This window comes from Neofelis nebulosa, chromosome 16 (genome assembly GCF_028018385.1).
Source record: "Neofelis nebulosa isolate mNeoNeb1 chromosome 16, mNeoNeb1.pri, whole genome shotgun sequence".
NCBI classification, from domain to species: Eukaryota; Metazoa; Chordata; class Mammalia; order Carnivora; family Felidae; genus Neofelis; species Neofelis nebulosa.
In genome coordinates this window covers 11,513,955-11,539,591 of record NC_080797.1, presented here as the reverse complement: position 1 = coordinate 11,539,591, position 25,637 = coordinate 11,513,955, and the positions used below count along the sequence as shown (strand labels likewise).

General features: G+C 51.0%; 1 protein-coding gene across 6 annotated transcripts in view; it reads right to left on the bottom strand.

The window, feature by feature from the left end:
* TOM1L2 (target of myb1 like 2 membrane trafficking protein) overlaps positions 1-25,637 on the bottom strand; it is a 119,503-nt gene that overhangs the window by 39,451 nt on the left and 54,415 nt on the right. For 5 of the 6 annotated variants that reach the window (XM_058704440.1, XM_058704441.1, XM_058704446.1 and 2 more), the window contains exons 2-4: positions 19,115-19,199; positions 11,418-11,496; positions 4,109-4,258 (exon numbers count right to left, since the gene is read on the bottom strand). In XM_058704440.1, the coding sequence (XP_058560423.1) occupies positions 4,109-4,258; positions 11,418-11,496; positions 19,115-19,199 (314 nt within the window). Of the gene's footprint in view, positions 1-4,108; positions 4,259-11,417; positions 11,497-13,326; positions 13,626-19,114; positions 19,200-25,637 lie in introns of those variants that run through there. The other variant, XM_058704445.1, reaches the window with a different exon arrangement.

Sequence of the window (25,637 nt, the reverse complement as noted above, 5' to 3'; positions counted from 1 at the left end):
TTAATAAAAAAAAAAGGGGAGTTGAGAACAGGTTGACAAGAGGCAATGCCTCCACATAGGCATCAGGTGGGCCAGAATGAGGACGCATTGGTGAAAATGGGGCGCAATGAAAGCTCTCACATGCTGGTGGGAAAGAGCAGCAGGGATCTGCCAGAGTAACCACTCAACCAGAGCGCGGCCGTTCCCCACCCAGCCATTCCACTCCCAGGGATGAGGCTGAGCCACGTGAAACTGCTAATACGGAACTGTGCTTGGCCAACAGAGACGCAACTTCACCTACGTGCCTTAATACGTACCTAATAACGACGAATACGTGTGTTCACCCAACGACATGTGCTAGCTGTTCACAGCAGCGGTTTTCCCAAAGGCCGCAAACTGGAAACACCGAGTGTTCAGTGGAAACGAGACACAAATGGCGGCGCGTTCCCCGAAAGGGACCCGGTGCAGCGACATGAGCAGGGGGCACGGGAGGCCTATCTGGTCACACCAATGACAAGGTGAGGCCCGCAAACAAGGCCCCAGACACACAGACCTGACTGAGTGCTGCTGCAGAGTCCACGCGGATGAAGTTCAAGTATGGGCAAAAACCTGCGGCGCCTGGGTGGCTCAGTCAGTCGGTTAAGCCTCTGACTTTGGCTCAGGTCATGATCTCACAGCCCGGGAGTTCGAGCCTTGCGTCGGGCTCTGTGCTGACAGCTCGGAGCCTGGAGCCTGCTTTGCATTCTGTGCCTCCCTCTCTCTCACTGCCCCTCCCCTGCTCGTGCTCTGTCTCTCCCTCAAAAATAAATAAACATTAAAAATAAATAAATTAATTAAAAAGTACAGGAAAAACCCATCTAGGCTGTGAGGTGGTCACCCCAGGCAGTCTGGGCTCTTTGGGGACAGGTCACATTCTGCTTCATGACACAGAGGCTAGATTCTACGTGTGTGTTCAGTTCGTAAAAGCTTGTCAAGTTGTACATGCTTTTTTAACGTGTGATTTCCTGTACGTATAATTCAATTTTAAAAAAGGCTGAAGATCCTGTTTATACTTTTGTTCACCGCGTTATAGAAGCCAAGCCATCTGCCAGCTCTGAATGCTATCTGTTTCTGTTGGTTGGCCACGACCAAAGATAAAAGTTCTTCGTGAAGCTCCAGAACCTGGAGAAGAAGGATCCTCCCCCACCAGGCAGGTAAGCAAGCCCACCGGGAACTATACCCTTATCCAAAGCCCGTTGGGTTTTCCCAGTTGGACCAGGGAGACTGTCCAGTGCATCCTGGCCGGACAGGAGCGAGCAAGCGAGCGAGGCCCTCAGGGCCCCTTCCTGCTCCCGCCCCTGCCGGCGGTGAACATGCACTGCTGCCAGGCCAGCAGGGGGAGCCCTCAGAACACGGTGCCGGCCGCCATGCTGCCTCCTGGTGACCTCTGGGACCAGGAGTAGGTTAGGCAGGAACACAAGGCCCCCACTGTACACATACGGAGGCAGAAGCCCAGAGAAGTTAAAACACTTGCTGCGGTCACACAGCTGGGAGAAGCAGTGTGGAGAGGAGGTGGTGACCTTGATGGGAAGGTCGGGCTGCCCCTGGGAACAACCACAGCCACAGTCAGTGCACAAGGCTCCCTGTGTCGTCAGCCAGAGGTCCCGCACAGTCCCAGTGGCACGGATCACAAGCCTTGCCACAGCTGTCCTTGTCAGGAGGTGGCCAAGCACAGGAAGGACTCCTTCCACGTCTGACTACAGAAAGACCTTGCCTATGGCCACGGTGGGCCTGCCGAGGGTTCAGGCGGGGGTGCCCCCCTTTGGTGAGAAAAAGCCACTATTTATTGTCTTGCCATCAAATACTGGGGGTCTTGAGGCAGGGGGGTGTACTGGGGAAGTCCAGAATGAGGGAGTCAAGGGCAGAGGTGGGGGTGGGGAGGCAAGAGGGTAAGGTGGTTTGCACCTGCGTGTGTGTGTGTGTGTGTATGTGCGTGAGAGAGAGAGAGACAGAGAGAGAAAGGGATGGAGAGAGGTGGAGGGAGAGAGAGAGGAAGAGTGGGGAGGGGGAGGGAGGGAGAGACATGGAGATATGCCAGGTGGGCAGAATGAAGAGCTAGGGGAAACCTAAGGAACCATGGGAAGGGGCCCTGCTGTCACCCACACTCCTCCCCTTCCTTAGAGCTTCAGCAAACTACATTCACCCACTCATTAAGAAAAACAACTTATCAGACATCTACTCTACACAGTCAACGGTTCTAGACCCTGGGGATATAACGTCCCTGGGCTCTCAGGAAACTCAGAGTGAGGCAGAGGATAGAAAAGAAAAGTGAGCACAGAAGCAGAGAAGACCATAAAAGAGGGTGACAGGAGAGGGGGAAGTGCTGTCAACCTAGTGGTGGGAGGGCTCTGGGAGCTGTCTCAATGATGAAGAGGGCTTTCAGGCAGAGGACGCGGGAGAGAACAGACGGAGCCAGCAGACCCGTCAGCTGGGGCCCCACTTTCCTCTCCAACCTCAGGTGCCCCCACCACCTCGAATGCCCCGGTGCCCACCCTTGATCACAGTGCCTTCTGCCTGGCCCCACTCCCACCCTCTCCTTTTGGCTCCCGCAGGCCCCTATCTTTCCTCTACCACAGCACTAATCGCCCCACCTTGGATGTGCTTGTTGGCATATGTGTCTCCCAGTCTACCACCAGGGTGCTCTGTCTAGAATCCAGATCTAGGGGCGCCTGGGTGGCTCAGCCGGTTAAGCATCCGACTTCGGCTCAGGTCACGATCTCGCGGTCCGTGGGTTCGAGCCCCGCTTCGGGCTCTGTGCTGACAGCTCAGAGCCTGGAGCCTGTTTCGGATTCTGCATTTCCCTCTTTCTCTCTCCTCCCCAGCTCATGCTCTGTCTCTCTCTTCTCAAAAATAAATAAACGTTAAAAAAAATTGTTTTTAAATCCAGATCTGTCTGCGTACGCCTAGCTCAGAAATGTGCAGTGGTTCCCCGCTGCCTACAGGACAAAGCATAAAACGTCAGCATATATAGCCCACGAGACCCTGACCATCCCTCTGGCCTCCTCACCCAGCCCCAGACACTCTTCATTACACTCTGTGCTCCACGTGATGGTTTTAAAACATCTTCTAAGAGATGCAGCTTCATTCCCATACTCTTGACGCCAGATCTGGTGACTCCCTTCTAACAAACAGAATATGACAGAAAAGATGGTGTGTGACTTCTGAGACTCAGTCCCAAGAGGCACCGCAGCTTGGATCACTTGCTCTAGGGAAAACCCGCTGCCATGTTATGAGGACACTCAGGAGTCCACACAGCAAGAAACTCAGGCCTCCTACCAACAGTCAGCAAGGCACGGAGGCCTCCTGCCAACAGCTATGCGGTGAGTCACCTTGGACGTGGCTCCTCCAGCTCATCGAGCTTGCAGATGAGGCAATTCTGGCTACCGTCTTGACCGCAACCTCATGAGAGCTCCTGAGCCAGGACCGCTCATCTAGGCTGCTCCTGAATTCCCGAGCCACAGAAACAACAAGGTACTAAACATCTGTTGTTTTAAGCCCCTAAGTTTTGGGATAATCTGCTACAGAGCAATCAATAACGAATACATCCCAAACGTGTCAGCTGCTGTCTCTGACGCACGTGTTATTCTCTTTGTCTGTGCTACTTACTCCTCACACCCTGACCTTTCCGCCAAGTTCCTCACATCCTTCAGGGTCCAAGAGAAATGTCATCTCCTTAGTGAATCACTCCTTAACACCCTCTCCCCCAACCTGGCACCACCTGCCACAGACCTGGCTCTGACCCTGTGCCTCGCCAGCCCCTGCATAGGACTCTAGCATGGCCCTTCCTACCCCACCATGTCCCTGATGGCTCAGAGGCCTATCAAGGTCTCCCACCTGCCCTTGGGGGTAACAGAGATCCAGGCACCCAGAAAACTGGTGAAACCTCTATCAATTGGCTTGGGAGCTACCACTCAGGTTTCTATTCCAGCGGGAGGAGTGTAAAACACTGGTGCTTTTTGCAACACGTATTTAAACCCAAAGGGCCTCCCTCCATTCTTTCCTCCAAACGATGGGAAAGCATGAAGACCCACTGGTCAAGGGCCCCATCTTACTCCGTGCCAACAAACCCGACAAGGGGAGCTGACCCTACCTGGATCAGAGCTAGCACCTTGTCCTGGACGATGGTGGGAGGGTTGTTCTTGGGAGAGATGATTTTGACCAGGACGCTGTCGATGAAATCTCGGTTGGCCACAAGGATGTGGAAGCGGTGGCCACAGTTCTTCACACATGTCTCCAGCACCTGAGGAGGTAGGAAAGGAAAGAGAGGTCACCACTGTGGGACCCAGAGGAGCTGCCCAGGCCACTGAGTTTCCACCCCCACCCTGCCCCCCCCTTCCTTCTCCTGGATGGTCCTTCCCACCATCTCCTCCAGAGTCAGACCTGGATGGCTCCACATCCCTATGCTCTAATTCAGTTGTCCCTTGCTGTCTGAAGTTGCCTGTCCCTGAACAAGAATCAGGCAATTAGTTGGGAACTGAGGCACCAGTTTTGCATGAGAAGGACGCTGGTGTTTTAATGAGATGGAAATGACTGAGTGGTCCCTGAAAATTAGCATTTTAACTCCTCTCTCCGGGCTTCTGGGTGTGAGACCTTGGCCAGTGGGACGTAGGCTCTGTCACAGAGAGGGCTGCTGTGACAGCCCAAATTACCCTGTGAATTACTTGCCCTTTAATGTGATGAAGTGTGCGTGCGCGCGCACACACACACACACACACACACGGGTGCACACGCCCCACACGACCCTGCCTCTGCAACTAAAATTGGCAATGACTAAGGATTTTGTACCCTGAATAAACGGTTTGTGGGCCTCAGCTGCCAATCAGCTTCAAGGTCCATGTTCACCGCAAACCCTGTTCGCCCATCCCTGGTCTGGAAAAAATGAGTTACACAGGCCGTAGCCATTAAGAAAAGCACAGCGCATGTGGGTTCTGGCCAGATGGCCATCGTGGGCTCGAATCTCCGCTCTGCCACTTGCTCCCTTAATGGCCCAGAATGAGTCTGTCTGCGCTGAGCTTCCTCATCTGTAATATGGGCACGTGAGTGCCCCCTTGCAGGACTGTAGTCAGGATGAGGGAGTCTGTCCGAAGCATCTAACACGGTGCCCTGCAAGGAGTGGGGCAGTAAAGGAGGCCTATGGTGATAGGATCATCATTTCGAAGGCTGTCGTACACACTTGAGGAACGGGAAAGCTTTCCCGTCCCCACACGACAGGGGAGAGGCTGGCTGGAATTCAGAGGCACCAGCTGGAGTGTCCCCCAGCCTTCGACACACCTTTCTGAACTTCTCAGCTCTCTGTAAACCAACCCATACAATCACCCAGCCCTTCCCACACCAGCACCCCCCAATGCCACAGCCAACTAGCAGGGACGTGACGGACAACAGGGGACATTTCTGGCTGCCTCAGTTATCTTCATTTGCCCACAATGAGCTGATCACTGGCTACCTTAGGCAGCCATTCCACAGGGCTGGGTTCACGCAATGAGGCGTCACCTTGACAAAGCATGACGGTTAGGAAAGGCCCACACTCTTAACATTAACTGAGCACAGACTACATGCCAGGCACTGTGTGGGAGCCCCCACATTACAGCATTTCATTTTAGGCTCACAGAATTAGATTCTTTTAAGTGGGTCAGGCTTCTCTGGAGCCCTTGTCTCCTCACCCACAATGAGGCCACAGGGCCAACCTCCCCCCATGGCTCTCCTCTAAGATCAGCTGGGAGTCCCTCAGATGACAGGCGACAGGTACTAGATTTCTTGTTCTTTCACCTGGTCCTTGAAATAGCCCTGTAAGGTGGGTGTTATCCCACTTTAGAGATGAGGAAGCTGAGGCCTGGAGATGCCAGTAACTTCACTGAGGAGGCCAGGGCTGGCATGTGCCCTGAGCCTGGCAACCGCAGAGCCAGTCAAAACTGTTCCTTTCCCCCACTGCTGCCTGCACTGTGGGAGACCCTGAGTTCTGCTCGGCTTGCCAAGAAAGACCTCAAAGCTTAGCATCCTTGGGTCATCCGCAGCCAAGGGAGGGGGGCATTCTCTTTCTTAGCCTCTGTACGTGGTCAATTTCAGACGATCTCAAGGTAACCAGCACTCACTCTTAACAGTGACCACGGGGGCTACAGGGATGAACCAGAGGAACTTCCTACCCTCCAGGAACTCACAGTTCTCCTTCTTTCCAAGATCCCCTCTCCTAACTTGGCCTATGCAGGCATCAGGCTGCTGCCAAGGCAGGTGACAGGAAGAATGGTTTATTTGGTCAGGAAGAGGTGGGGAAGGGAAGGGCAGGAGGCTGGGAAGAAAGCAGGTGTGGTGGAAAAAGAGAAAAGAGGAGCAGGAAGGCCAACATGGCAGGCCAGCTGTGGCTCTCCTGCCATGCTCAGGGCAACAGTGTGCCAGGACGCCTGTCCCAGGCACACCCTTTAGGGAGCACGCCCTTACATCTTCCAGGACAGCAGACTTTAAAGCCAGTGTGGCCTAGGCTAGACCTTCGGGCTCACACACAGGTTTGGAAATGCCCTGGAGAGAGATGGCATGTTCTGCAAAGCAACCCTGAAGCCTAGCAGAGCAGGAGGAAATGCAGGAGGTCATCCCTGGCTGGCAAGGGCCACTCGGCCACTCTAGGGACTCTGTCAAAAGTGCCTTTGGTGAGGGGCGCCTGGGTGGCGCAGTCGGTTAAGCATCCGACTTCAGCCAGGTCACGATCTCGCGGTCCGTGAGTTCGAGCCCCGCGTCGGGCTCTGGGCTGATGGCTCGGAGCCTGGAGCCTGTTTCCGATTCTGTGTCTCCCTCTCTCTATGCCCCTCCCCCGTTCATGCTCTGTCTCTCTCTGTCCCAAAAATAAAAAAAATAAAAAAACGTTGAAAAAAAAAAGTGCCTTTGGTGAATCGGTGGTCCTGTGGGTTGTAGGGCATGAAACACACAGCAGCCGTTTTCCAGCAGCCAAAGCCCACAGATAACAAAAGGTGCCTCTAAGCAATCATTAACAAACAAGCGAAGAAAAAAGCAAAACACTCAGGAATAAATTTAACTAAGGAGGTAAAAGATCTGTACCCTGAAAACTATAAGACAATGATGAGAGAAAGGAAAGACGACACAAATAAATGGAAAGATGTCCCGTGTTCATGGATTGGAAGAATATTATTAAAATGTCCATACTACCCAAAGCCATCTACAGATTTCGCAGAAGTAGAAGAAACAATCCTAAAATTCATATGGAACCATTAAAGACTCTGAATAGCCAAAGCAATCTCTAGAAAGAAGAATAAAGCTGGGGACATCATACTTCCTGATTTCAAACTGTATTACAAAGCTACAATAACCAAAACAGTATGGTACTGGCATAAACATAGACAATGGCACAGAAGTGAGAGCCCAGAAATAAAACCACATATACATATAATATTTGATGAGAGGCAAGAGAACTCAATGGGGGAAAGGACAGTCTCTTTGACAGATGGTATTGGGACAACTGCTTAATGACATGCAGAAGAATGAAACTGGACTCCTATCTTACACCACTCAAAAAACTAACTTGAAGTGGACTAAAGACTTAAACTTAAGACGTGAAACGTAAAACAACCAAAAGAAAACACAGGAAAAAAGTTCCCTGGTCTTGGCAAAGTTTTTTTTGGATATGACACCAAAAGCAATGGCAATAAAAATGGAAATAAACAAGTGGGACTACGTCAAACTAAAAAGCTTTTGCACAGCAGAAGAAACGATCAGCAAAATAAAAAGGCAGTCCACAGAATGGGAAACAATATTTACAAACTATCTACCTGATAAGTGATTAATATCAAAAATATATAAGGAACTTAACTCAATAGCAAATAAATAAATACACAAACAAATAAACAAACAAATAAGCAAAACCAATCCAATTAAAAATGGGCAAAGATGGCCTGGCTGGCTCAGTTGGAACATGTGACTCTTTATCTAGGGGTTGTAAGTTCAAGCCCCAGGATGGATGTAGAGATTACTAAAAAAATAAATAAATAAACTTAAAAAAATTGTTTATTTTTTTTTTATTTAAAAAAGATTTTTTGGGGCGCCTGGGTGGCGCAGTCGGTTAAGCGTCCGACTTCAGCCAGGTCACGATCTCGCGGTCCATGAGTTCGAGCCCCGCGTCAGGCTCTGGGCTGATGGCTCGGAGCCTGGAGCCTGTTTCCGATTCTGTGTCTCCCTCTCTCTCTGCACCTCCCCCGTTCATGCTCTGTCTCTCTCTGTCCCAAAAATAAAAATAAAAAAAAAAAAAAAACGTTGAAAAAAAAAAAAAATTTAAAAAAAAATAAAAAAAAATAAAAAAGATTTTTTTTTGACATTTATTTTTGAGACAGAGAGAGACAGAGCGTGAACAGGGGAGGAGCAGAGAGAGAGGGAGACAGAGAATCCGAAACAGGCTCCAGGCTCTGAGCTGTCGGCACAGAGCCCGACGTGGGGCTCGAACTCACAGACCGCGAGATCATGACCTGAGCCGAAGTCGGATACTTAACCGACCGAGCCACCCAGGCGCCCCCCAAAATTGTTTATTTTTAACAGAGAGAGAAGCAGAGAAGAGAGGGAGACAGAATCCCAAGCAGGCTCTGTGCCATCAGCGCAGAGCGTGATGTGGGGCCCGAACCCACAAACCGTGACATCATGACCTGAGCCAAAACCGAGCCAGACGCTCAACCAACTGAGCCACCCAGGTACCCACAAAATAAATAAACTTTTTAAAAAATGGGCAAAAAAACCCTGAAATAGACATGTCTTCAAGGAAGATGCACACGTGGCCAACAGGCACATGAAAAAGTACTCGACCACTTATCATCAGGGAAATGCAAATCAAAACCACCATAAAAGATCACTTCACACTTGTTACAGTGGCTAGTATCAAAAAAAAAGAGACAAGCGCTGATGAGGATGTAGAGAGAAAGGAACCCTTGGGCACTGTTGGGAATGTAAATTGGTGCAGCCACTATGGAAAACCGTATGGAGGTTTCTTAAAAAAATTAAAAATAGAGCTACCATATGATCCAGCAATCCCACTTCTGCGTATCTATCTAAAAGAAATGAAAACAGTATCAAAGAGGTATCTGTACCCCCATGTTCATGGCAGCGTTATTCACAATAGCCAACAAATGGAAACAACGTAAGTACCCACTTATAGATGAACGCATAGACAAAACGTTGACATATACGTGTATGTCGTATTTCTTTATCCATGTGTACAGACACACACTGGAATAGTATTCAGCCATGAAAAGGAAGGAAATCTTGCCTTTTGCAACAACATGGAGCTTGAGGCCATTATACTAAATGAAGTAAGTTAAATAAAGAAAAACAGGGGTACCTGGGTGGCTCAGTCTGTTCAGTGTATGACTCTTGATTTTTGGCTCAGGTCATAATCGCACGGTTCGTGAGTTTTGAGCCCCACATCAGGCTCTGCACTCACGGAGCAGAGCCTGCTTGGGATTCTCAGTCTCCCTCTCTCTCTGACCTTCCCTGCTCATGCTCTCTCTCCCCCTCAAAAATAACTAAAATTAAAAAAAAAGAAAAACAAATACCTAGTGTTTCTCACTTGTATGCAGAACCTAAAAAAGCTGAGCTCACAGCCACAGAGTAGAATGGTGGCTATGGAGCACGGGATATGGGGAGACATTGGTCAAAGGGTACAAATTCCCAGCTATGACTAAGTTCTAGGGATCTAATGGACAGCATGGGGACCATAATTAACAACACTGCAGTATATATTTGACAGTTAAATGAGATCCCAGGGGCGTCTTAGGGGTGTCAGTCAGTTAAGCATCCAACTCTTGATATTGGCTCAGGTCATGATCTCACAGCTCGTGGGATGGAGCCCTGCATCGGCTCCATGCAGACAGCACAGAGCCTGGGTGGGATTCTCTCTCTCCCCCTCCAGCGCGTGTGCGTGCTCTTTGTCTCTCTCGCTCTCCAAAATAAACTTTAAAAACAAAAAAAGAAAGAAATTGGATCTTAAATGCTTTCCCCCTTCCCCAACAAAGGTAATTATGTGAGTAGACAGAGGTGTTTACTAACCTTATTGTGGTAATCATTTTGCAATATACACATGTATCAAATCATCACACTGTGTACCTTAAACTTACATATGTTACATGTCAATAATCTCGTTAAAACTGGGAGAATAATAATAATAACAGACCTGACCATCAGGAAACGTTCAATGACGTTCAATGGTCTTCCAGAAGGAAGTAAAGGCAGAGACACCTTTAGAAAGATTTCCATCCAACCAGCACGATTACCATTAAGTTGGGTGTGTAAAGGGGTAGGTACCAGGAAAATGTTCTGATATGTTAGAACTCATTCCCTGGTGATTTTAGCTACTGAGAACAATTCACTTTGGGTATCACCCTGGGTTTCATGAATGCCAAGGATCAAATTCTGAGCAAAAACCAAAAGCTTTCAAGTCACTATTTCTCAGCTGGTCTTTTTCTTCTTTATTATTCAAACCCCAATTCCCTGGCAGAGAACTCTCTCCTAATAAGTCTTGGGTTTCCACTTGGGTGAAAAATCCAAACAGTTTTCCTGCTTTAAAAGGAAACATGTTAGAGCTGTTTGGGATAAACAAACTATTCAAACCTACAGAAAAGCCCACGTGCTGACCTGCTAACAGTTTTCATTGTGAGAACTCACTGTGGCCCAGATTTTGCCACATCTGAGTAACTGTTAGCTTTCTGGACAGAAATAACACCTGAAGTTGTCCCTTTGAACTTCCTAACATTTTAAGAAAGGGCAAGAATCTGATCTGTTCCTTCCTGAAAGGAGTCACTAGGCTGACTTTTTCCAGAACCTCTGCACCAATGACCAGCTTTTACCCCATAATTTACAGCCGGGCATTCACTAGCCACGAAGTCTGGGTGAACCCCCGGACCTCTCTGAGTCTCCATTTCTTCATCTGCATGAGGGAATGATGAAATGTTTGGGAAGGTTACTGTAAACAATCGCTTTACCCCCTGAAAAGCTCAGCACAGTCCCAGGCAGGTTCTGGTTTGGAAGCAGGAACCTTGACACCTGGAGAGGCAGCTGGCCTCACTGTGTCACAGCAGACTGGTGGCAGCATGGACAGCCAGACCCAGGCCTTTCTTCGGCTTCTCTGCTCTGGGATTTTGTAGCAGTCAGTGCTGCCCATGCCTTATCTTCTGCTGGTATGGACCAGACTGCAGCCCATCCCCCATTTCAGGGGAAGGCAGGAAAACCCAAGGTCACTACGGGAAGGTTCTGCTGCTCTCCAATGGCACTTGCACCAAGCCGTCCACAGGCCATGGCTGCCGGAGGCTGTGCTGAGTGGACAGTGGGAAGGCCCTGTGGGTGGGGCAAGGCCAGGAATGTGGATTTCCCCAAATGCTTCCCCCCACACTCCCATGCCCCATGAGGGCAGCACTCACTGTTAACGCCAGCATGACTTCTCTGTAGTTCCGGTTCCCGTTGAGCCGCTTCTTCAGGGCTCGAATGGCGTCCTTTGGCCTGGAGAGAAGGACGTATTAAAACCCTCACGAGTTCCACCTGGGGCACTGACCCACAGATTCACCCCCGTCTGTGTGGACTAGCATATATACGAGGTTGTATGTTATACACAAGGTTATAGGAGCCATGTTTATAAACATAAAAGATTGGAAACAAACGAAACCTTCATCAATGTGAAACAGGTTAATTTTTGTAACTTTATTTGTCTTCAGAGAGAGAAGGCGAGCGGAGGAGGGGCAGAGAGAGAGAGGGAGAGAGACCAAAATCCCAAGCAGGCTCCGTGCTGCCAGCACAGAGCCCGATGCAGGGCTCGAACTCACAAACCATGAGATCATGACCCGAGCTGAAGTCAGACACTTAACCAACTGAGCCACCCAGGTGCCCCTGAAACACGTTAATTTAAAAAAAAAAAATTTTTTTTTAACATTTATTCTTTTTTAGTAATCTCTACACCCAAACGTGGTGCTCGAACTCATGACCCTGAGATCACCTTGGCGCCCTGAAACAGGTTAATTTAAATCATGTTTATACACACAATGGAACACTACATAGCTGCAGCCAAGAATAAAGACACTCCTGGGCACCTGGGTGGCTCAGTTTGGTTAGGTGTCCGGCTCTTAATTTCGGCTCAGGTCATGATCTCACAGTTCATGAAACTGAGCCCCGAGGCCCTCTGCACTCTCAGCACACAGCCTGCTTGGGATTCTCTCCCCCTCCCTCTCTGCTCATGCTCTCAAATAAATAAATAAACAAACAAACGTGAAAAAAAAAGAATAAAGACACACTCTATGCACCAACATGGAGGGAACTCAAAGATGTTGAGAGTAGAGTCATCTGTAGAAAGTGTATAATGTATGCTATTCTTTGGCTTATAAAAGGACAACATACATACATACATACATACATACATAGTGCACGTGACAGCAGAGGAAAAGAATCCCTGAGAGGAGACCCAAGAAGCTGGTAACTTTGGCTGCCCCTGAAGAGGGGAACTGGATGACAGAGGAGGGGGTGGGTTTTTCACTGGACTGTTTACAGCCCTTTTGAATTTTGCCTCAAATTCAAGTATTATTTATTCAGAACAACAATGAACCCACTGGCGTGGGGTACACTAAAGAGACAACAGACACAGAAGCAGAAGAGAGAATGGCCAGGTCCTTGCTGAGGCCTGGCTGTTCCGCTCCTCCCCAATTCCATGGAGCTCCTTTTTGCCCTGAGAAAACTTAAGTCTCCTCAAAACCCACAGAACTATGTGTTTCTAGGTAATGGAGCTGATGTGGATTCCCAGAGGCAGGTTCATAAGCTGATCGTTTGGAACCTGGAACACGTTCTTTCTTAAATCATGGATTAGAGCCGGGAGTTGGGGTCCCCAGCCAGCCCTCTAGAAGCACCTAGTAGGTGCAGCCTGTGCATCTAACAAGCTTATTTAATTTATTCTAAACCAGGATCCAACAAAGCTGTGGGACCTCAGGGTCACCTCTGGCATGAAGGCCTTGCCCTCTGACACCCAGCACCCGAGCTCCGGGGAGCCCCCGGGGGCCGGCTGCAGGCCGGCCCTTTGCTATCATAAGTGGGCTCCAGCCCTCCCCTGACCAGCGTGTCAGTACATCTGGGTCTCGTGAAAAACTGAAGGTCTGTAAGTCAGGGACCTCCTATTCCTGCAGCTCAGAAGTGTTTATGATTTCTTCACCAGATGAAAAAGTCCTTTCAAATATGTGTGAGGAAGCTGGGGGAAGGGAGGGTGGGAACTCTGCTAATCAGCCCAATTTAGACAGAAATACACAGGAGCAAGACAAGGCTTCTAGAAGAAATGTTAAAACACTGAGTCACCTATTTCCCATTCCCAACTTGAAACGTGGCTGCCTGCAGGAATTCTTGGCTCCTGAGCCCAAAGGCTGATGGGACGAGCTCTCTGGGGAAGGGGTCCCTGCCAAGTGTGTCTGCAGTACGGCTGCAGTTTCCAAATAGGGATGCTGATTTCTGCAAATACGGGGCTTGACAAGCTCCTGGCTTTGAGGACTGTTTGTGGACTTGAGCTGGTGAAGGTCAGCGGCTGCTGGCCAGGAGCATGGATTGATCTCCTCTTTCTCAAAGGCTCTGCCAAGCCACGGTCAGCCCTGACCCCCGGCTGCCGTCCCTCTCCATCCAGCTTCGTCCCTCTCCTCTTGAACTTCCACGGAGCAGAAAAATGGGCACAGCCTCCAAGGGCTGCGATCACTTCTAGCTCACAGAGCATGGCACGCACAGAGCTCTCCCAGTGTGGGGGTGATGGTGGTGGTGGGAAATCAGAGAGTCAGCAGGCTCCTGGGTTAGAGTTAAAATGGAAATTCAGCGGCGGGAAGTACTGCCTCAGAGTGACTGGGTGAGCACAAAAGCAAGTATTTATCTCTCTCCCCGGGGGAGAAGCTTCAGAGAGGAGGATCAAAGTCATGTCAGAGGAATTGCAAAGTTTCAAGCAGCAGCGGCAGATTAGACAGCAAGGAGCTGGAAACAGGGAAAAAGGAGAGAAGAAGAGTCAAGAGCCAAGATGGAGCAGGGAAAAGGAGCAGGAGGGGGGGGAAGGGCCCCGTGAGATGCCCCACCGCCCTGGCAGCCTTCAGCAGAAAGGTGGGCCCCTCAGGGCAGCACCCAGGGCCTCAGGATCCGGCCTCTGGGCCATCTTCAGCCTCCCATAAGGTCTCCTCCACCCCAGACTCATAAGAACCCTTCTTTCTAGTCATACTTGAACCCATCTTGGCCTTTGGCTCCAGAACTGCTGCTTCTGAGCCGCTTGCTCCTTATTCCCTCCCAGGAGGACATGACTACCCCACCTCCACCACCGCAGACTCTTCCTCTCCCTCCCATCCTCCAGCCTCCCCCCCCCCCCCCCCCCCCCGCCTTTCTGCTGCCATCGTGGTCTACTGCAGTCACGGAGGTGGTTATTCCTGCGCACACCCTCCAGCTTAAGAGGCCAGCGCACAAAGATGCCATCAGCAAGGGAGGGTCTAGAGGTGGTCATGAAAATGACCCAGGTCAGCGGCTCCTCCTCAGAGCCGCACATCAGAATCACCTGGGGATTCAAACCCACACACCTGGGCCCTAACTAGGAAGGTCTGGGCGAGGCCTGGTAAACTGGGTCTAAAACATTCCCAGGTAGATTATTCAGTCAGGCACTCCTGGTTAATGGCCGATGATTCAGGGTATGGGGGACTGCCACACGAGGCCTGGGGATGGAGGGGATCTCAGCCTTGGACATTAGGGAAAGCCCAAGGAGGGGCCTGTGGGGCCGGTGACCGACTCTGCACCTACCAGGACCGCCACCTGCCAGAGGTGTGGCTTTGAATAAATATGTGCGGGCAGAATGCACTTCCGTCCGGCCTCTGTCCCTTTTAGCTGTGCTGTGGGACCTTTGGCAAGTGAGCAAACCACTCTGGACCTCAGTTTCCTCCACATTAAAACAGGCTGTCCCTACCTTCTGGGGTTGCTGCGGGACTGAGTGCACGAGCGGTGCAATCCAGGGCTTGGCATGGGGGCCTGGCATATACACAGCAAGTGTTCAGAGAATGGCAGACAGGGTAAGGGCAGCAAACCCACAGAGATCACTATCAAGGACCGGCCAGATAACACCACAAATGAAAAGTGAAGAAGTCACGCCAATGCGAGTCTTTAACGTGTATAAAGAGCAAACTCCTATGTAGAGCAGGATATGGGCACATATACGGCCAAACACTTCACAAATATTTATTCCTTTAATCCTTGTAACCACCCCATGCGATAGGCACTACTGGCACCCCCATTTTATAAATGAGGACAGTGAGACACAGGGGTGCACAGCAAGGGAGTGGAGGACCTAGAATTCCAGCCTAGGCAGGTGGCTGCAGGCTCCCGCTACACTCCCCTTCCTACGGGCATGCTGCACACACTGTCCACCAGCCCGGGCGGCCACCTCCCTGCCCCACCCCCCACCATCCCCCCCCACCTTACCTGGCTGGTGCCCTCATCTGCTGTAAGACTCCACTTGGGTGTCACCTCCTCCAAGAACTTTGCGCTGACAGCCCCAGGGCCAGCCAGCTGCCACAGCTCTAGTCTCTCTCAGTTATATGCAGCTTCCCTTGTCTCGCCGTGTTAGGATTATGTTCTGTATTCCTCATCAGACCAAGTCCCTTAGGGACTCCATCCATTTACTTGCTTCCTTAACTAGTGCTTGTCAAGAGTCAATTATGTGTATGTATACTGTGCTAGCGTTGGGATAAAATGGTCAGTGAAACAGAATCCTGCCCTCATGGAGCGCACAGTCGAGGGGGGTCCGCGGGGGGACAGCCACTCTAACAAGCATCGGGCAAATATGTAAGTTTCAATGGTGAGGGGTGTAGTATAATACACAGTGCCGTGAAATCACAGACAGGGCACTTGTCCAAATCAGGAGAGGGGTGTCAAGGAAATGAGATTCAAACTGAGATCCAGTGAGTGCCAGAACTAATCAATGAAAGGGAGAGGAACACCAGGACCAAAGCCCTGAAGCAGGGAGGAGCTGAAGGGGTGCCCGACCATTAGCTGACCTTTTAGAGTTTTTCTCCCAATTCAGAAGAGATCTGACACTCCCCCTCATTGCAGAGGCTAAGACAGAAAATCCCCAGGTGTCCATGAGGCCCAGGGCTCTCACTCAAAACTTCAGGAACAGGAGCGTGGGCCACTGTGGGAGAAGGTGACTCAGGGGTTGGGAACGGAAGGTGATCCACCTCTTAGACCTGGGAAGGAGGAAGCTCCACTCTAACAGATATTCATATATGCCCACATTTGTGGAGAACTGCAAGTGGGAAGTTCAAGGAATTGAAAAGATCAGTGGGGTTAAAGGATGAGGACAAGGGGAGAGGGCCCCAAACGGAGTGGCAGAGGGACCGGGTTATCACGCAGAGTTCAGTCCACTTTTGGGAAAAGCTCACAGGACTTTTACTGTGAGCGAAGGCTTGTCTTCTAAAAGACAGTCAGGGGACGAGAGGGAAAGGGGAAAAGGTAGAGCACCCGGAGGCTACAGCCTGACTCTACGGATGACACAGGAATACGGCTCTTTACAACCCGACCGACCTGAAGTGCCATGCCAAGCCCTCCCTCCCCAAGGGGCACCCCCTCCCCACTATTTTCCTGCTCGTCCAGATCGCTCGTGTCCCCAGCACACTGCCCTTTCATGCCACTCTGATCTACACGCCACACTGCTTTCCCTGCCCCACTGAGGTGCAGCCCAGAGCCTGCCCCTCTGTGTCTGCTGCAAAGGGCACACACCTCGGTCACAGCCCGCCCGGCCCCACCGGGTGAGCCCCTCCAGAGCAGCTGAGGGACACTCATCTCGACATCCTGGCAACGGCTGTACCTCCACCTGTGGGGTCAATGAATGTGGCTGGACAACCGGACAAAGGAGGCCGTGAGTGGGAGACAAGAGGAAGAAAGGAGCGCAGTAGCTCCAGTATCAGGAATGCACAGTCCCCAACAACTCTCTGTGACTCGGCTGTGTGCCAGGCACCAAACTGACCACCGCCACTTAGAAACAGCAATATGCCATCGTTCACGGAAGACCCCGCACCAAACTCACACCTCCAGCACAGGCCGCTGCCCCCAGCTCCATACCCCTCTGTGCCAAGGACCCAGCAGCACTGCACCCAGCGGGCAGCTCAGATCTGCGGGATTTTAGCCGACCTTCTGATCTCTGCCCCTCTGCCTGCTCCCTCCTTATGGCAGCTCAGTTCAAAACACTGGAGGGGGGGGCGCCTGGGTGAATTAGTCAGTTAAGCATCCGACTCTGGCTCAGGTCGCGATCTCATGGTTCATGAGTTTGAGCCCTGCACTGCATCGGACTCCCCGCGGTCAGCGTGGAGCCCGCTTAGGATCCTCTGTCGCTCTCTCTCTCTGTCTCTCAAAAATAAATAAAACGTTAATAAAAACCAAAACAGTGGAGTTTTCTTGGCTCTTCTCTCATGCCCCCATCCACCTCACAAACTCCACTGGCTCCACCTTCTAAATATGTTCTGAATCTGACCATTTCTCTCTCCCTCCTCTAAGGTCTTCTGGATCAAAGTCACCATCACCCCACACCACGGTTATTGTATTAGTCTAACTGGCTTCCAGTTTTCTGCCCTCTGTCCTTCCCACGCTCGACCAGACCATTCCGAACACGGTAGCCAGAGTGATCTCCTTAAAATGAGCATTAGACCATGCCCCTCTCTGCTCAAATCCCCTCCCTCCACGTCAAGGCCAGAGCCCCGTGGTGCCCGCACTATTTGGATGGGGACAAGTCTGACCTCACCCCTCCTCGGTCTCTCCCCTCTGGCCCCAGGGACCTCTTGTGATTCCTCCAACATTACTACCTGCCCTTTGTCCTGGGACTGCCATGCTTGCTGTCCCCTCCGTCTGGAAGGTTCTTCCCTGGTGTCATCCTCACACCTCACCCCCTCATCTCCTTCAAGTCTTTCTTCAATGTCACCTTCTCAAGTGAGGCTCTCCTTGATTTTTCCACTTAAAATGGCTAACTCCCGGCTTCGTTTCTCTCCAATCTTGTCACCAACTGACCATGTAATGTGAACACGTAATGGCTTCAAGGGCGTCTGTCCTGCTCCCTGCTGTGCCCTGGGCACTCACCCTGGGGCCCAGCACGAGGCTGTCACTCAGTAAGTATCTGTTCAGCCCCGGCTTACACAGGGCAAGGCTGCAAGGGACAGAGCCGAGACGTAAGCCGGAGTCCGGACTGTCCTCCTCATCACTCCAGGGAGGGCTGGAGAGGGCGTGGCTACGGCCAATACCATCTTTTATGGTGTGGACAGAGGGCCAAACACAGACAAATAGGGAAGAAGCGTAAACAGAATGCAGCTGGAATGCAGCTAGAAGAGGACATAAACAGCCAGAAGGACCGACCTGGCAGCACAGGAATGTGAGGGGGTGGCATGTGGGGCAAGAGACACTCTGTGCCTCATGCGGACTTCCACTCCCTGCCTCCCTCTGTGGACACTGTGGGCCCTCTCCCTCTTGCGGGTCCAGCCCGGCAAAGCAGGGCAGAGACAGCCTCACTCTGGGGGAAGGGGAGGCAGAGCCAGGGAGGAGGGACCGGAGGAGGTGACAACCACGGGGGACCCAGTACCCAAACAACTTCAGTTTCACTTGTGAGTCAAAGCAGGTTATTAAAAGAGGTCGTCACTGCTCTAAGGCAAGCGCTGCTGATGGGGGGTGGGCTGGTGGGGGGTGGTGGAGGCAGGAGGAAAGACAGAGTGTCAGTTTATTTATTTATTTATTTATTTATTTATTTTTTAACGTTTATTTATTTTTGAGACAGAGAGAGACAGAGCATGAATGGGGGAGGGTCAGAGAGAGGGAGACACAGAATCCGAAACAGGCTCCAGGCTCTGAGCCGTCAGCACAGAGCCCGACGCGGGGCTCGAACTCACAGACAGCGAGATCATGACCTGAGCTGAAGTCAGACCCTTAACCGACTGAGCCACCCAGGCGCCCCGAGTGTCAGTTTATTAAACGCCAAAGCAAACAGATGAAAAGCAAAACAAAAAGTAAAACACTGCCGCCCTTAAGCCCTGACAGGCTTTGAGTGACCCCCCAGGACAAGTTTCACATGAGGTGGGGGTGGGGGAGGGACACATACCCTTCCTCCGTCTCATTGATAATGTCGCAGATCTCCATGTTCAACGTCCAGTCTTCGCTTTGCAGGGAGCCATCTGTTGCCTTTTCTGTAAAGTCAGAGACAAAATGGATTTACATTTTTCCCAGAATCAGGGGGCCCTGGCAGGAAACAGGAAGGGGCCAGAACCACCACATCCCCCTCCCAAGCACATGGGCTGGGCCGGCAGAGCAGTTCTAAGGGTGCTATTTTCACAAGGGAGCATCCAGAGAGAGATCTGGCCCTGAGTTTTGCAAGATGGAAAGTTCCGGAGATTGGCTGCGTGACAACGCGAATGCACGGAACGCTTGAAAAAATGCTTAAGATGGTAATCTTCACGTTACGTGTATTTCGACACAATTAAAAGTTTCAAAAATTAAATGAAAACACTCACAACCCCCCTAAGGTAGGTATTATTCCCTCCCGCATTGAAAAGGAAGGAAAACAGGCTCAGAAAGGCTGGGTACTTGTCTGGGATCTCATCATTGGGACTGGGGGTACCGGCATCCAATCTCAGGTTGCTTGTCTCTAAAGCCTACAAAGTTGCATGATCCCACGCCCCACCTGCTAGTAAAGCTGGACTTTTTTTTTTTTTTAAGTTTATTTATTTTGAGAGAGACAGCAGAAGTGGGGGAGGGGCAGAGAAAGGGAGGGAGGGAGGGAGAGAGAGAGAAAGAGAGAGAGAGAGAGAGAGAGAGAGAGAGAGAGAGAGAGAATATCCCAAGCAGGCTCTGTGCTGCCAGTGCAGAGCCCGACGCGGAGCTCGAATCCATGAAACCACAAGATCGTGACCTGAGCAGAAACCAAGAGTCCAGTGCTCAACCTACTGAGCCACCCAGATGCCCCTAGGAAAGCTGGACTTTGGATCTGGGGTCGTAGCTTAGACAAATTCTAAACGTGCCCCATCCTACCTGTACAGTTCATGAGAGGGATAACATCACCACCATTTTCTTCATACAACCCACGCTTCCACGGATAGATAAGGAAACAAACGACCTCTGTACATGCTGAAATTGTCCTTGTTTTACTGGATGCAGCTCTGGGGAAGTGACACTTGTTTTTACATAACATACTAGAACTCACACATCCAAACAAAGGCTGTACTTATAAGCAGTGACAATATACTCCAAAAATATAGCTACTGCTCAAGACATTTGTGCAACAGCTTCAGTCTGCATGTAAATGCCCCATTGTTTTAATTTTTGCCAAAAATGACACATCCCCAACTTTTCCACCCTCTTTATTCATCAACCTTAACACCCAAAGACCCGTTGAAACAAGCAAGCGCGCCCATAAATGAGGCGGCTCTGTGTCTCAGGCAAATGCTGGGCCTGCAGCGGACTGGGCAGGGTGCTGGGAAGGCTCCGAGATCTGAGGAACCCTTAACCAAAGTCCACAATGGTGCCAGGCTGGCAGGGACAGAGGGAGTATCTGGTGTGTGCCCATTAGAAAAAAAGTGTGTGTGGAGAGGGAGAGGCAGGGATGAGAACCCGTGTCGGAGACTCACTGGAGGCAGACAGGCCCCGGAGACGCTGCTCCCCTGCCCCGTCCACCGCCTGCATGTGGAAAAGAGCAGCCACAGCAGGAGAGCTACCTGGAGGGTGAGGGTGGGGACAGACAACAGCCACCGTGGGAAGGGTAGGGGCAGGCCCCCAGGAAGAATGGCCCGAAGCAGCGGTCAGCTTAGCCTAGAGAAAAAGACTAAGTACAGAGGCTACAGGAAGGCAGAGGGGACAGGCATGAGGCAGCATCCGGGAATCACCCAGCAGCGTGTCCCCTTGGCACTGGGCATCAGCCGGAGGCGGAAGGCCACAGCCAGGTCCTGGAGCCGGTAACCGTGTGAGTGAAATGATTCGCGCCTCTGGCCCTCTGCTCTCCCTGCCACGCTCAGCTGTCTCTGAACGGCCCTCCCCTTCAAGGTGTCCACTCCCAGAAGATGTGACTCCCCCCAAGGTCTCACACAACAGGGCAGCGTCTGTGGCCATGAGTCCAGAGCAAATGCTCAAGAGGAGACCAATCCCAAAAAAGCCATTCTGCCCGCAGGCCCGGGCTTTCAACCCTTCTCAGCCGGCCAGGGGAGAGGCCAGCTGGCCAAACGGCCACTCCGAGCTGGTCACCCGTCCCTGTCACAGCACCGGCTGCGGCACAGACGCTCATGAGGAAGAAAGTCTGTGACTGCACTTTGGTAGGGCCATAGGGACACTGTCTTGGGAGGCTTAATAGAGGAAATATTAAATCAATGAAACCTCATTTCCAAGTTCGGTTTAGCAGCAGAATCCATTAACCTTATATTCACCCGCTCCCTTCCTCTAATAATACCGGGAAGGGGTTCAAAGGCATGATAACTTATCCTCCGGGTAGCGCATTCTATTCAATTACTGGGATTCTGAGTTTCCAAGCTAAAAGATATATACTCGTTTTGATTATAAAGAACCAACCCAAAAAGAATGCTGCTTTCTTTTCATTTTGCTGGAAATGCCACATAAATACAACCGTGGGTATTTGGCCCTGCTGAAACAGATGAGGGAAGTAGGGCTGACAAAGGAGCTCAAATCAGTTCTTATTTTTCTCTGCTCATAAAAGAATTCCCAGCAATGGGAACAAAGTTGTATCTGATTGCCCCTGGAACTGCAGCCACTCAATGCGTGCTCCCTCACTCAGTCCTGTCCCCGGGCCAGAGGAAGCAAAATTCAATCTCATTTCTTTTGTCACGTAAATCGTCAAAACCTAAGATAAATCCTGGTGCAACAGCAGAAACACAACGCTCCAGGGAGCGATGGGGCAAGTCATTCCCATCAGCCAGCCCTGGGGACGGATAAAGATCAAAACACCAGTGACCCTGGCTGCAAAAGCTGACCTTTCAGAGTTCTCTGGTGATATGCTAATGGCCAGGGGCTGAACTGGGCAAGACCAGGCAGGGCAGGGCTGCGCTGGGGCTGGGCAGGGCAGAGCAGGGCTAGGTAGGGCAGGTCTAGGCAGGGCAAGGCTGAGCAGGAAGGGCAGGGCTGGGATGAGCAAAGCAGGGCAGGGCAGGGCAGGGCTGGGCAGAGCAGGGCTGGGCAGAGCAGGGCTGGGCTGGGCTGGGCAAGGCAGGGCTGAGCAGGGCTGGGCTGAGCAGGGCAGGGCAGACCAGGGCTGGGCTCAGCAGGGCAGAACAGGGCAGAGCAGACCAGGTCTGGGCTCGGCAGGGCAGGGCAGGGCAGGACAGAGCTGGGCTGGGCAAGGCAAGGTTGAGCAGGGCTGCGCAGGGCTGAACAGGACTGGGCAGGACTGGATCGGGCAGGGCAGAGCTGGGCAGGGTAGGGCAGGACTGGGCAGGGCAGGGCAGGGCTGGGAGGCCAGGGCAGGGCTGGGAAGGCCAGGGCAGGGCTGGGGAGGCCAGTGCAGGGCTGGGGAGGCCAGTGCAGGGCTGGGGAGGCCAGGGCAGGGCTGGAAAGGCCAAGGCAGGGCTGGAAAAGCCAGGGCAGGGCTGGGATGGGCAGAGCTGGGCAGAAGCAAACACAGCTCCCATTAAACCTTCAGTGCAAGACAGTATATTATCTTAAAGCTATTGACAAGGCATTTTCTCCATTCACAAAAGGCTGCCTCCAGCCAGGTGGAAGCTGGGAGCCAGGATGCCCTGAAGCCTAGACCCTGGCGGCAATGATGGTGTTCTCTCAGGCTTGGTATTTCTGTCCCCCCACCCCCACCCCCACAGTCTGAAATCCCAGGCGGTCCTGCTGGGAGGAGCCTCACAATCCAGTGGCTTGGTTTCTTGGCTGCTGCTGTCTACACTTTGATGTTAAATATAGTGACTTCAGAGCAGCTAGCACCAGAAGGCAGAAGAGGGCTGGCTTTAGCATTTTGCATTCAGCAACATCCTTTTGGTGAGAATGGAGAAAAAATAGCCAAATTATCTACCTCCCCAACAATCAAGAGTGTGGGTCGCAGCCCAGAGGCACTGGCACAAAGGAACATCATTCAGGGTTCTTTCATGCCAGGTATTGAGGAAGAAGAAAAGGGGGTTGGGGTGGGCAGGAAGCTCCTCTGATAATATGCACCAATAATAGGAGATGAACCTTCTCGATTACTACATGCTAGTGAGGCAGGTTGGCATATACCAGTCGGGTGGAAAGAAAAATCAATCCTGACATTCTACACAGAGCCATTATTGTCTATTGCTTCAAATTCCTAACATGCTTTGTGAATGTTAATTGCAGCTGCTCCCCATCCACCGGAGAGACAAGAGAATGAATTCCAAACACTCATCCCTATTTTATAGGATGTCCTTTTCTATGACAGCTGTCCCTGCTCCTCTCACACCCCTCTAAAGGAAGGTAACAGGACAAGAAGAAGGTATACAAAGTATGTCTGGTCAGCCTGTAGACTATTGTGAGGCAGCTTTCTCTGTAACTTGAAGGCAAAATAAAACCCCACGGTGCCCGTGCCCTTCGCTCCAGATTGGCACAGCCCGAGTCGTGCCATGCATTGCACTTGCAGATGACGAAGACGCTACCTTCAGAGGTCAGTATAATGGGAGAGGGCTCTGGAGAGTCAGACAGGCAGTCGGTTAAGGTACAGTCCAGTCTGAGTTGTAAGAGGACAACCACAGCCCTCTGGGTGGCTTTGATACCTGTGCCCTGGTGCCAAGGAGCTGGGAGGAAATTCATGGCACCCTGCGCACACACTGTGACAGACAACAGCAGCTTCTTTAAGCAGAACACAAACGTTGACAAGATAAATCAGAAAGAACCAGCCAGTGACCGTGTGACGGCCCGGAGGAAGCGACCACGCCTCTCTCTCACACACCCCAGCGAGAGAGCTCCAAGGAGGGCAGGAGGTAGGACAGTGCTTCCCAAACTTGGCTGCAGGTTAGAATTACCCAGAAGCTTTTTACAAATATTCCTGCCTTCGTCCCAGCCCACACCTTCAGATCCGAACCTTTCGGGCACAAAGCCAGGTACTGACATGTTTTAACAGCTCCCCCGGGTGGCTCGTCATACAGCCAGGGCTGAGAACACTAACTCAGGGGAAGGAGAGCCAACAGAGTCATCCAGCCGCCAGTGGACACTGGGGACACAGAGGAAGGCAAGACAGCCTAGAGTCCGCCCTCACGAAGCTCCTGGCCCACAGGAGGACAAGGAGTCAAGTGATCCTGGCTCGGCCTCTGTGGACGCTGAGCTCCCGGGACTACTTACTCCCGTTTCTTCTCTGGGCGTTAGCTTTCCTGACAAGTGAGCCAACAGGCCGGCGTGATCTCTGACCCTCACGCTCCTCGCCGCCCACCCCATTCTGACAGTATGTTGGCCGATGTGTCCTTTTTCTTCTTTTTTGGTAATAGTGGTTTTTTTTTTTCTTTGTGGTAAAATACACAGAACATCAAATTCACCATTTTAGCCTTTTGAAAGTGTGCAGATCAGCGGCACGAAGTACATTTCACACTGCTGTGCAACCATCACCACCACCGTCCACCCACAGAACCTCATCTTCCCAAACTGCAACTGTCTCCATTCAACACTGTCTGCTCACTCCCCTCCCCATAGCCCCTGGCAAGCATCATTCTGCTTTTCTCTCTCCACGAATGTGAGGACTCTAGGAACCTCGGAGAAGTGGAAGCATCCACTATTTCTCTTTTTGTGTCTGGCTTATTTCACTTGGCATAATGTTCTCAAGGCTATTCTGCATTGTAGCAGGTTATCAGAATTTCATTCCTTTTTAAGGCTGAGTAATATTCTGTTGCATGAATATACCCCACTTTGGGTATCTCTCTGCCTGTGGATGGACACATGGGTTGCTCCCACCTTTTGGCTACTGTGAATGCTGCTAAGAACATGGGTGTGCAGACAGCTGTTTGAGTCCCTTCTTTCTGTTCTTTGGGGTATATACCCGGAAGTGGAATTACGGATCATATGGTAATTCTATGCTTAATGTTTTAAGAACTGCCAAATTGTGTTCCACAGAGGCTGCATCGTTTTACATTCCCACCAGCAACGGACAAGGGTTCCAACTTCTCCACGTCCTCGCCAACACCTGTTATTTTATGTCTCATCATGGTTCTGATTTGCACTTTCTAGTGACTTAGTGATGTTAAGCACCTTTTCACATGTTTATCGGCCATTTGTATACCTTCTTTGGATGAATGTCTATTTAAGCCAATTTTTGAATTAGGCAGTTTTGCTAAATCTGTTTATGGGTTCTGAAAGTTTTTTTTTCTTTCTTTCTTCACGAAATCTTCAGGGTTTTCTACACATAAGGTCACGTCATCTTGGTGAGTTGCATAAGCTCTTTACATATTCTGGATATTAATCCTTTATCAGATGTATATTTTTCAAATATTGTCTTCCATTCTATAGGCTGTCTTTTCTTTGATTTTTTTTTTTTTAACATTTATTTATTTTTGAGAGAGAAATAGAGCACAAGTTGGGGAGGGGCAAAGAGAGAGGGAGATACAATCTGAAGCAGGCTCTAGGCTCTGAGCTGTCAGCACAAGAGCCTGATGTGGGGCTCGAACTCAAGGACTGTGAGATCA